The sequence below is a fragment of the Penicillium oxalicum genome, chromosome VIII (genome assembly GCF_001723175.1).
Source record: "Penicillium oxalicum strain HP7-1 chromosome VIII, whole genome shotgun sequence".
In the NCBI taxonomy this organism is placed as follows: domain Eukaryota; kingdom Fungi; phylum Ascomycota; class Eurotiomycetes; order Eurotiales; family Aspergillaceae; genus Penicillium; species Penicillium oxalicum.
This window is the reverse complement of record NC_064657.1, coordinates 1,359,695-1,371,941: the sequence shown is the minus strand read 5'-3', so window position 1 is coordinate 1,371,941 and position 12,247 is coordinate 1,359,695. Positions and strand designations below refer to the sequence as shown.

The following is a 12,247-nucleotide window of genomic DNA, read 5'->3' as shown; positions in this document are numbered from 1 at the left end:
CGGCAGCGGAACCGTTGTCGAGGACCACTATAGCGCCACCCCGAGGGATCGACCGAAAGACAAGCATGGCACACCCATGCGCCGACAACACCAGAAATTGCCGTGTGCCTGCATGGAGATTTCAAGACCGCCGTGAGCCTAAAACGGCAGGGCATGAGGGACTTGAATGATGCGGCCTCAGGCTCTAAGTTGAAATCACCTGACTTCCACCGCAGAGAGTCCAGCGTGTCCAGTCTCACTTGGGGAACGAGCGTTGTGTGTGGCAGTAGGTTCAAAGGTGTCTCTGACCCTCCTCTATACCCTGTCCCTGCTCCCGGCGGGCCGAGCTTCTCATTGATGGAATTGATGGCAGGATGTGCACATGATGCCTTGGGCAAACTTTCCAATTGGGATCGGCGGCCAGCATCCCGATCTTCAAACATGAAGTCCAGGTGCCCGTCGGTGGAAGGCCAGCATGAAGGGAAGAACAATGTGTCTATTCTGGGCCAATGTTGCAGTGGACCGGCAGTGTTGATGTCAGCGTGGGACACGACCAGCCATTCCTCAAGGTTGCGCAATGACACTGTAGAGCACTCGAGTGTAGCAGCCGCGAAGGTCCACTACGACGTCCTGCAGGCGTAGAATACTAAGCTTGAGATCCGCCTTGATCTATACAGAACAAGCCAATCCTGGATTGGGTCAGACGGCTGCGACAGCCACCCTCCAAAAAGCTCATTGGTCTCAACGTCTGGACCTGTTTAAGTAGAGAGAGATGACTGCCTCAACCTTAGGTCCTGTTCATGTCGTCGCCGGAATTTATAGTACGTTAGTCGAAGTCCCAACCATGACACCAATCGCCCACTCGGATTCCGACAGCTCTTCTACTCGGGCATTCTCGCACTCTACCTCTATTTGTATCCACCATTCACCAAGTGAGGTCGAAATCGTATCGACCAAAGTAAAATCTCGGGGCTGATCCACCGATCTCGTAGTTGCGGTGGCCCCCCCCACTAGTACTACTACTACTACTACCACGACCAACGCCCACAGCGCCCACCCAGTGCACCATCACCGCCATCACCGCCATCACCGCCTCCCCAGCGTGCAGCTTTTCATATTTCTCTTTGGCACCAGAACACCCACCATCTGATCCACTTCAACGTATCCCCCACAACCACTTCAAACACACTTTTCCCCTGATCGTGAGACAGGAGTCTCTCTCGTCGATCTTGGACCTCGACCCTTTCATTTTGATGACGCTGCATGCTATGCATGATATTCTGGTGCGTCCTTCGCTCCTCATGGCTCGTCCCGACCGTTGTCATCTCTCGGCCATCTCAGCTCGCAACTTGCCGCTCGCAGCTTGAAGCGGCGGAGTCTCTCGCATTCGTAGTGTTCAGTCCTAACCGGGCATTCTGCCCACCGCAGGTCCTTCGATGATCCCCTCTCAAGCTCTTCTACTGCGGGTCCACTCATAACAACCCGGTCGTTTGCTCCTCTTTTCACCAACTCCCCTCCTCCCCTCCACTAAATCCCATCAACTCCCATCAAGGTCCCTTTTTCAACCCCCTCCAATCCTTCTCGGTCTCGCCTTGGTCGCTAGGACGCTCCGTGGTCGGTCATCTGCATTCTCGAGATCATTGCCTGAGCAGCGTTCCCCTCCCCCCAAGAGTTTGCCTCATATTATCCCCCCGCGCTCCGACCATCTTTCTCTTTTCTCTCCTTCTCTCCGCCCCTCCGGTCCTCACCTTCCCTCGTCATCACCCTCCGACAACCCCTCCTCCTCCACCTCTGGACCGATCCTGAGCGATTTGGACGCCTGCCGCTTGGTCTTCTCCCGAGCTTTGATTTTCGGGTCCTCGATATCGTGACTCCCGATCACTTCCGTTCCATCAAGCCTTTCTGATCGACGTTCTTCGAGTCCGTTGTGTCAATCGGTGATAGAGCTTTTCTCCCCGATCGCATTCTTATCCACCCAGATTTTTTTCTCTGCCTGACCGCATCCGCGCCGGCCACATACACTTCTTTTGATCTAGACCGCCACTCAAACGCAAAGATGGGAGACCGCGACTCTGGCACACCGACCTGGAAGTTCACACAGTGAGTGGCTGCCCCACATTCTGGCCCTCCAGATCATATCTCCGGCGTCGTCGAATTCATCGCTCGCCACTGGGGGGAAATTGGTGGGGTGAGTGGCTGATGACTGACTTATGCTCCCACAGGTGCTTCGGTGACAAAGGGGATGTAGAGGATATCACAGAAGGTAAGCATGTTCAGCGGAGGGAGATTTGACTTTGCCGGGGCGTTCTCCATTGATATTGACCTCTTCCGTAGCTGATATTATCTCGACCGTCGAGTTTGATCACACTGGTAATTACCTGGCTACGGGAGACAAGGGCGGACGCGTGGTTCTGTTCGAGCGAAACGAAACGGTGGGTTCTCTGGATTCTAGTCCATGCTCATTGTCACTCTTGCCTCGGGTTTACTGACCCGGACATCGTTGCTTCAGAAAAAAACATGCGAGTACAAGTTCCACACCGAGTTTCAATCACATGAACCGGAGTTCGATTATCTTAAGTCGTTAGAGATCGAAGAGAAGATCAACAAGATCAAATGGTGTCGTCGGCAGAACGCTTCACACTTTTTGCTCTCGACAAACGACAAGACTATCAAGCTGTGGAAGGTGTTCGACAAGTCCCTCAAGGTGGTGGCGGAGAACAATTTGTCGAATGAGTTGACTCCAGCCGGTGCGGTGGGTGGCGGAGGCCTTCCGCGGGCGCCCCGGGGAACTTTCAAGAATGCCGGATCCCTCAAGATGCCCCGCCTTACACACCACGACACTGTTGTGGCCGCCGTCCCCCGCAGAACCTACGCCAATGCCCACGCCTATCACATCAACAGCATCTCCGTCAACAGCGACGGGGAAACTTTCATCAGCAGTGACGATCTCCGCGTCAACCTGTGGAACCTCAATATCCAGGACCAGAGCTTCAACATCGTCGATATCAAGCCCGCCAACATGGAAGAACTCACCGAGGTGATCACCGCTGCTGAATTCCACCCAGTCAGCTGTAACTGGTTCATGTATGCCAGCTCCAAGGGTACGATCAAGCTGGCGGATATGCGCCAGCGCGCTCTTTGCGATCAGCATGCGAAATGTAAGTTGAACCATTGATCCTCTTCTTCCCTCGCCCTACACTCCGCGCAAAGCCCTTGTCCCGTCCGCGTTCGTTCTCCTTCCTTGACTGGTGGATGTGCTAACGAGTCGCCTTTTTGACGCGCAGTGTTTGAGCAAGAAGAAGATGCTTCATCGCGCTCCTTCTTTTCAGAGATCATTTCCTCCATCTCCGACGTTCGATTCTCGCATGATGGGCGGTACATTGTGTCTCGAGACTACCTCACAGTGAAGATCTGGGATGTCAATATGGAACGTCAGCCGGTGAAGACGATTCCCATTCATGAGCACCTGCGCCCACGACTATGCGATACATATGAGAATGACAGCATCTTCGACAAGTTCGAAGTGGTATTCTCTGGCGACGCCGAGAATGTGATGACGGGTAGCTACAACAATAATTTCATGATCTACCCTACCGAGGAGCAGAAGGAGACCGAGATCGTGCTGCAGGCGGACAAATCGGCCTTCAAGGCCAAGAAGGTTGGGGTACCAACTCCCATGAACAAGAACGGGAAGAAGGCAGGCTCAAGATCTGGCAGCCCTGCCGGGCCCGGAAGCCGAATGAAGAAGGAAACCGACGCCGACCAAATCGACTTCAACAAGAAGATCTTGCACATGAGCTGGCATCCCTTTGAGGATAGCATTGCAATTGCCGCCACCAACAACGTCAGTATTCTCCATTTCTGCCCCTTCAGCTACACCCGACAACCGGGAATCACTTGGACTAACTTTTTTTGAACCTTGTAATAGCTTTTCGTCTTCTCTGCTCTGTGAAGAATTGACAGTCGACATCCTGACGACACCTGTCCTTCAGATACTTGAAGTGCCTGTGCACACTGTGACTGGGGGTTGGAGGACTGGGAACGGAGTGAAGGTTTGCTTGGGAATATCAAAGCGGAAGATGGCGCGAAGAGATCAGCGAAGACTTCCCCGTTCTTTTTTCCAATAAGAAAAAATCGCATCAAGACTTTGGCAGCCAGGTCCCGGTTTTCACAATCATAGGACCCTCTGAAATGCCAGTCTCCCTTCTCATTACCTTCGCAAAGATTGCCCTGGGGAGACGTCCGGCCTCATCATCCGTGGTCCCGCTTAGACGCTGTATACGCTGAACTTGCCCTCTGTCCCCTCCCGTTTTTCTTCTCATTCCGTCTCGATCGCGCATTCCCTCTTTGTTTTTTTTTTGAACCGACTCTTTGCTGCCTTGCAGGTCTATGAATTACTTGGGGTATTGTCGCAGGCGTTGCATGGAGAAGCTACACCATAGACAGTATTCTGACTGCTTGACCCATGTTCTATGATTGGCTTGTCCAATCTCCGGAAGGTGTCCTCTTTGGTAGTAAATGAATACATATAGGTTTTTGCAACAGCAGAACACTGAGCGGTGTACTGTTCAAGGTGTCTTCTCTCTTGACGCCATCAAGTGAGACGGTAGATGAGATCACGAATCGCGCGTTTTCTGCCGGTTCTGCCCTTCTTGCCCGAAGTGAACCTTTCGCCTAGACACTTCATGTTGTGTACCGCTTGTGTACAGCGCACGCACCGGGTTTTTTCTGCCCGTCTTCTGGGGAATGACGAAGGCGGAGAGAATGGATGCTCTGGTATGTTACCCACTCATACCATCGTCCACCAACACTTGTTGGTGGAGGCTTGGTCATCTTTCATGACGTTACCGCTGGACCTCGGATAAAAGGAGGCCCGACAGAGTCGGTTTCTGGCCACAAAGACTAGCGGGAGTCGGTCAGGAAAGCCTCCACTGGAGAAGCCCGCGATCGGTCGCGCGCACTCTTTTATCGCTAGACCTTGTCGTTCTCATCACAGAGTGCCCTTGTCTCTTGGTTGAGCCTCTTCCTCGCTGATCTGACAGTGCTGGTCATGCTGTGATCCCAGCGTTCTCTCAGTGTTACCTCCCAAGCGAGTGCGAGGATCCAAAGCAAGACCCCGACCTGACAGCTGGAGCTCACGTCTTTGCGTTGGACCTGTATCTTCCCCTCACGGTCCCCCTTTTCGTCGCCTCATAACCCCGACGACCGATTGTCGGTCCTCTGTCTTGCGTGTAGCTCTCGTTGTATGAGCTCATCATGAATCCGGGGAACGATTCGTGGCATTCATCGGCCGGTGGGCCACCAACCCATCCGGGAATGGACCAGATGAATCAACAGCCCCGACCCTTAGGGTCGTTCAGGTACGTCCCGGAATTTTGAGTACATCACTCACGCTTATGTCTAACCTTGCTCCGGTTATAGTCAAAATCCTGGTCAGCAAGCGCCAGCCTCGCAACCCTCCGGCCCCGTTCTCCCTCCTCCAGGCGGTTAGCAGACTCACCCCAGCTGAACCTCTGATAAGGGCTCCAACACCGACTATTGCGATTTGGGCCCTCAGTTTGCATGATCTTTGGACTGACACTTGCTTTACTCTCACCAGGCCCATATCACCCCGGTGGCCAATCGGGCCACTCGCTTCCCGGTCTCGCAGAGCTTAGCCAGAGTCATGGAGCTCCCCATCAACACTCCCCTTATGGACAGCACCCGGCGGGCCCGTCACACGGAGCGGGCCACCCTCTGCCCGGCATCGGTCAGGCCATGTCTCACGCATCCCCGCAGTCCATGAACAGAGAGCGCGAGCGGGACTCTCGCGAGCGGGAGATCCTTGAGCGACAGCGCCAGGAGGAGATGGCGCATCGTGAGCGCGAGCAGATGGAGCGTCAGCAAATGGAACGTCAACGCGAACATCACCCTGTGCAGAGTCACACTGGATCGATTCCCTTGCACCAGCCAGTTGCCTCGAAGGTCCCCAACTCCATCCACGGGCCAAATGGTCTTCTTTCAAATCTTGCAACCAATGCGCCAAATGGTCCCCAGCCTAATGTACAGGGCGGCGCTGGACCGGGAGTGATTTTCGGTGGACCTCCAATGCCCCACGGCGAAGGCGCGCCACGAGGGTATATGCAACATCCGGGTGGGCCTCCTATGATGGGATACAACGGACCGGGACAACAGATTCCCGGCAACGTCGCCGCTTTGGCTCAGGGGCAGCAGCCGATTCTCAATGTAAGTGGTCGCGGGGTAAGAATCTCCATTTTGAAGGCCTTTGGACTAATGCGCCGTTGAATGAACAGGATGCCCTCAGCTACTTAGACCAAGTGAAGGTGCGGTTTGTTGATCAGCCTGACGTGTACAATCGATTCTTGGACATTATGAAAGATTTCAAGAGTCAAGCGTAAGTTCTCTTCGCAAAGCATTACGAAAGACAAGCAACTCGTCTCTCCCCAAGTGACCCAAACTGGAGTGGATTGCAAAGCTGGACGTTTGCCTGGAGAAGCTAACAAACAATCATCTAGCATCGACACTCCGGGCGTGATTCAAAGAGTGTCCACGTTGTTCAATGGCCACCCCGCTCTGATCCAAGGCTTCAACACATTTCTGCCTCCAGGTTATCGCATTGAATGCGGAACGGAGGATAACCCAGATGCGATTCGTGTCACAACGCCTTCGGGCACGAATACTTTGAGCATGCCACGAGCAAACCGCTCACTTGACAGTGCTAATGACCTGGGTCCTGCTGGAAGCCTAAGCAACCATCCTCCTCGTTCAGATTACTACGAGCAAACCCGCTCTGGCTGGCAGCAGCAAAGCCAACAGCAACCTCAGCCGCAACAGCCGCAGGCGCATCAGCCTGGTGGCCCTGGCTCATATTCCCCTGGTTCGCGCATGGTCGGACCTTCTGCCTTGTATCAGCAGGAAGGGCAGGCCCCTCCACAAGATCATCATTTTGGATACCAAGGTCAGGAAGCGCAGGGGCCGTCGGCGCTGTCCCACCCCCAGGATCATCGTGGGGTGGCCCAATTACAAGGTGCCGCGGCATCTGCTGCATCCGGGCTGGGTAGACCTCCTATGATGCCAGTATCTGGTCCCGGATCAAACCCAGGCATGAGCAGTCTTGCTGGCGTGGGAGGAATGCTTCAGGGTGGTCATCCTGATCTGAACAAGCGGGGGCCCGTAGAGTTCAATCACGCAATTAGTTACGTGAACAAGATCAAGGTAGGTTCTGCTTCTGATTTGTATTCGCTTTGGCATGTGCCCCGCGCAAATGTTTGTTTGCTCGTTTACTCACCTCCCCCGCCCACAGAATCGCTTCTCCTCTGCACCCGAGATCTACAAGCAATTCCTGGAAATTCTCCAGACGTATCAGCGAGAGTCAAAACCGATCCAGGACGTGTACGCCCAGGTCACTCAGCTTTTTAACACTGCTCCGGATCTGCTAGAGGATTTCAAGCAATTCTTGCCGGAATCCGCAGCCCACGCGAAACAACAGGCGGCAGCTCGTATGGCTGAAGAAGCAGTTCCCACTTCCAATCTGCGTGGTGAACCCGTGGGCCATCCGTCATCCACGCCAAGCCGAGACGTGAAGATGCCACCTCTGGGCCAATTCAACGTGAAAGACTCTGGCAAGGAGAGCAAGAAGCGACGTGGAGGTCCCGGTGTCGGTCTCTCATCCGTTTCTGGCCCCTCTGGCGCTGACGCCGCTCGCATGCCCGAGGCTCGTGGAGGACCCCCAACAGGGTCTTTCACCAACGGCAACAAGGTATGTCTCAGTCACGGTCACCTCCTCCCATCTTGGTTGAAGGGTGTGGTAAGGTGGGATGTTGCTGCGGCGACTGTTCCTCACTTTCACGTCAGATCCACGTTACCGAATGTGTCACTAACAGTCTGATCATAGCGACCAAAGCACTACCATGGAAAGCCCTCAGGTTCCGATATTCCCAACATCTCCCCAACGTTGATCCCTGCCCTCCCTGAACCTGTCCCGCCTAGTGTCATGACCACGCCCAGCCAGGAGGAAATCGCCTTCTTTGACCGTGTCAAGAAATTCATCGCCAACAAGCAGGTCTTCAGTGATTTCTTGAAACTGTGCAATTTGTACACCAACGACTTGATTGATCGCTTTGTTTTGGTCAAGCGGGCCGAGGGGTTCATTGGCTCCAATGCGGAACTGATGAGCTGGTTCAAGCGTTTCATGAATGTCGAGGAGCCCGAAGACAAGACCATCGACCCCAAGCCTCAAACGGAGGCCGGTGTAGTGAACCTTGCGCATTGCCGCTCTCTCGGGCCCAGCTACCGTCTGCTTCCCAAGCGTGAACGCCAGAAGCCATGCAGCGGACGTGATCAGCTCTGTCATGATGTCCTGAACGACGAGTGGGCGTCTCACCCGACCTGGGCCTCGGAGGATTCCGGTTTCGTCGCGCACAGGAAGAACCAGTTCGAGGACGCTCTTCACCGTATCGAAGAAGATCGACACGATTATGACCACCACATTGAGGCCTGCACCCGCACCATCCAGCTGATCGAGCCGATCGTCCAGCAGTTCTTGCACATGTCTGAGGCAGAGCGGGCCAACTTTAAGCTTCCCCCTGGTCTTGGCGGGCAGAGTGAGGCGATCTACCAACGCGTGATCAAGAAGGTCTATGACCGTCAGCGCGGTGAGAAGATTATTCGAAGCATGTTCGAACGTCCTTGTCATGTCCTTCCAATTGTTCTCTATCGGTTGAAGCAAAAGCTTGAAGAGTGGAAGGCCTGTCAGCGTGAGTGGGATAAGGTCTGGCGTGAACAGATGCAGCGAGCCTACTGGCGCAGCCTGGATCATCAGGCCATTGCAACCCGGCAGACGGATAAGAAATTGTTCATTGCGAAGAATATTGCAGCCGATCTCCAGGCGAAGCTCGAGGAGACCCAAAGTAAACGAAAGGCCGGATTCAACCCTCCAAAGCATCAACTGGACATGAAGTTCTCGGACCTGGATGTGTTGCTGGATACCACGCACCTTCTCTGCCTGTATATTGATCGAAGCACGACTGGATTTGGTGCTGATCCTTCGCGCTTGATCAACTTCGTCAAAGACTTTATTCCTGTCTTCTTCGGACTGGATCGCGAGGCCTTCCATGAGTACATGGACGAATTGATGACCAATGCAACACCTGCGGAGGAATTGGAAGATAATTTCGAAGGCGACGATACCTCTATGGCCAGTCGCAAAGCAGTGAACACGCAAAAGCTGGATCTCTTGCGTGAGACGCTCGAGAGCAAAATGAACAAGCCCAACGGCACGACCCATGAGGGTGAGAGTGCTTCTCGCCCAATGGCTGCCTCTGCGCTTCCTTCTGCCCATTTGGCTACTCCCAATGTGCGCGCCACGTCTGCTGCTGCGTCTGATCCCGAGGATAGCTTTGATGTGGCGGAGTTGAAGTGGATGGAACATCCCGGCCATGGCAACTTCAACCTTGAGCGCGAATACACGCTTAACGACAAGTACAAGAAGACGGAACACCGGATGTATTGCAACTTGAACCTCCTGTGCCTTCTTCGCACCTTTGAGATTCTGTATTCCCGTCTGCTGCGCATCAAGGAGCAGGAAGCCGAGGCGCACGAGCAAGTGCGTCGCGGTCTGCTGCCCAAGCCTGCGCACGAGCTGTGTCTGCTTGACCGGTTCCCCAGCGACTTCTTCTATGACGTTGATCCCAAGGCCAATCTCTACAAGCAAATCGTACGCATGTGCGAAGAGGTCATCCGGGGGGACATTGATCAGATTCATCTGGAGGAAACCCTTCGTCGCTTCTACATGCAGAGCGGATACTTGCTGTACAATCTGGAGCGCATCTTCTCCTCCATCAGCAAGTTTGTCGCCTCGGTTTTCACGGGAGATGCCAAGGATCGCACCTCCGACATTGCGAACCTATTCTTTAAGGAACGTGAGAAGCAGGAGACCACCCATCACCAAGAGATGCAATACCGCAAGCAGGTTGAACGGATGATCAAGGAGGGGGATATGTACCGTGTGATCTACGTGAGTGTTCCTGCACTGGTTGCCTTTTTCCCAATGTGTACTAATTGGTTTTGTTTCCCCGGTGCAGTTCCCATCCGACCGACACGCCACCGTCCAGGTAATGACCAACGAGGACAGCACCCTCGATAGCGATGAGCTGAGCTCCGAGGCCCGCTGGTCGTACTACGTGACTGCGTATTCCATGCGCGATCCTACCGAGGGTGTTCCATATTCCATGATGCGCATGCCCTTCCTGAAGCGCAATCTCCCCAACAAGCTGGATGAAGATGAGGAATATGACCAATTTTACCGCCGTCTACAGCACCACGATGGCTTGGTGATTCGCATCTGCGCCAACAACTACACGATCCTCTACCAACCTCCCAGTCACGATTGGTTCTGGCGCTCCACAGCCCCCATTCCTGACGCCGACGCCGACGCCGACACTCTCCGGGCTCAGGAAGAAGAGCAGGCCAAGGTCAAGGCTGCTATCCGTGAGAAGCGCCGCGACCGATTTGCGGAAAAATTTGTCAACAACCCCATCTGGGCGCGTGGGCTAAGCAAGGACGAGGTCGATGAAGCGAACCAGCGCTTCCGCTCTTGGGTGGATGGGCCTCTTGATAAGAAAGATTCCGCACCCAGCGAGACTGCCGAGCCTGCCGCGGCCACTGCGCCTGAGACTGGCGAGTCGACCAGCGACCACGCCGATACCGAGATGGCGGATGCCCAGCCTGTCGTCATTACAGAGACATAGAAAAGGACAATGGGGTTTTGCTTAGCGATGGTGGTGCCGGACCGGGGATGATTCCCGCAATGTGATGAGAATAGTATATCTAACTGCGTTTTGAGATTTGGGAAGAAGGGACGAACTTGCATCTCTGCGGGCTTTGATTTTGGTATCGAAATTTTGATGTGAAGGAGAAAAGGCGTACTTTTTGTTTTTCATCCTGACTTGATTTATGCTCTTTTTTTCCCCTGCTTTTTTTCCCATTTAATTCCCCAGAGGGCCATCTTTGCGCCCACGGACGGGCTCTATTGCTATTTCCAATCGATATCTGATCTGGGCTGTGTTTTCCATTTCTCACTGGTCGTTTTTGTTTGTCTTTCCATTTCTGTCTGGAGCTACCACGGTCCAGTACGTAGTAGGTATCTCTTCTGGTCGGGACTCGGAGTTGCCCCGTTACCCATGCAGTTGATATGTACTCTTTACCTCACTTGCGCTCCGACTTGTTCTCCGTCCAACGAATTATGTACATTCAAGAATGACGGTGGCCTTGCAGCGGATCAACGAGACCCTATCTCCCGACCTCGTCTCCCATCTCGTTCCCCCTACCAAGGAATCGCGAGGGAGAAGAGCGAAAAGGGCGAAACTGACCGCAGTCGTGGAAGCCACAGCCGACTCCTGTTCAAATCACTACTTTCTCACAGAGCCCCCTCGAGTGATGTGATGGCCACCACGCAGGCTGCAGCCGATATGCTCCCGTTGCCCGAACGATTAGGCTGAAGCTCCGTGCGGCCGAGAGCCTCCACAACCGAAACAGCCCGAGACGGTTCAGGCGGCTGGAAACCCTGGGGGTGGGATCGGCAGACCTCTCGACTTCCATGGGTAAGAGTTAGAAAAGCATGGAGAAGGGGTTCCGCTCACTGCATTGGACGGTTCATGCAGGTCCAAGTGGCAGGGGCGTCTACTCTGAGGAAATTGAACCTGGAGACTCTCGATGAACACGGAGGTGTGTATTTTGTGATGGATTTGAATTCTTGGGTCTCTCTCTGGTCTCTCTTTGGCGCGAGACTCGAGGTGTTCTTCGGGAGTAATATAGTTTTTCTCTCGTGCCTCAGGTAGCTACCTGTCGCCAGATGCAGACCCTAGGCAGACTCGGTGTCCTCAGGTACTAACTAGTATGGTAGCAGTGTACGATTGTCGTACCCCGAAACCTGCAGTGTTCTGACCCTTGGCACGGGCAACAGCGCCATCTCCTCAGATGTTCCCAGACAGAGCAGTTTCTCTTCCAATCATACAGTCAGTGCAACCGACTGCTGTGGATCACTCCGCCATGTTGTTGTTAGCCTACAGCATTTCATAGGTGCCGTGTGCTGTGCCGTGCAGGCTCTTTGTCTGTGCTGGACGCAATTCGGCTGGTAGTGGTACGGTCCACCAGGTACAGGAAACGATTATGCATGGGGTGGATGGTCTCGTCAACTTTGAGATTACATCTGGTGTCGCACTCGTACTGAATGCCCTTTTTGTTTCTGGGGGGCAATCCTCCCTTTTCT

The 12,247-nt window shown here is 54.0% G+C and overlaps 2 protein-coding genes across 2 annotated transcripts; both read left to right on the top strand.

The window, feature by feature from the left end:
• Window positions 1-2,035: 2,035 nt before the first annotated feature.
• Window positions 2,036-3,931, top strand: POX_h09774 (Protein phosphatase PP2A regulatory subunit B; the record flags this gene model as incomplete). Its single annotated transcript, XM_050118521.1, has 6 exons — window positions 2,036-2,079; window positions 2,202-2,242; window positions 2,314-2,411; window positions 2,489-3,137; window positions 3,264-3,823; window positions 3,908-3,931. 6 exons carry the CDS (start codon window positions 2,036-2,038, stop codon window positions 3,929-3,931), a joined length of 1,416 nt encoding a protein of 471 aa, XP_049965308.1.
• A 1,304-nt stretch (window positions 3,932-5,235) lies between these two features.
• Window positions 5,236-10,727, top strand: POX_h09773 (uncharacterized protein; the record flags this gene model as incomplete). The annotated part of the gene is made up of 8 exons (XM_050118520.1): window positions 5,236-5,339; window positions 5,401-5,465; window positions 5,579-6,204; window positions 6,273-6,373; window positions 6,495-7,194; window positions 7,283-7,738; window positions 7,874-9,994; window positions 10,062-10,727. 8 exons carry the CDS (start codon window positions 5,236-5,238, stop codon window positions 10,725-10,727), a joined length of 4,839 nt encoding a protein of 1,612 aa, XP_049965307.1.
• Between the last annotated feature and the right edge of the window lie 1,520 nt (window positions 10,728-12,247).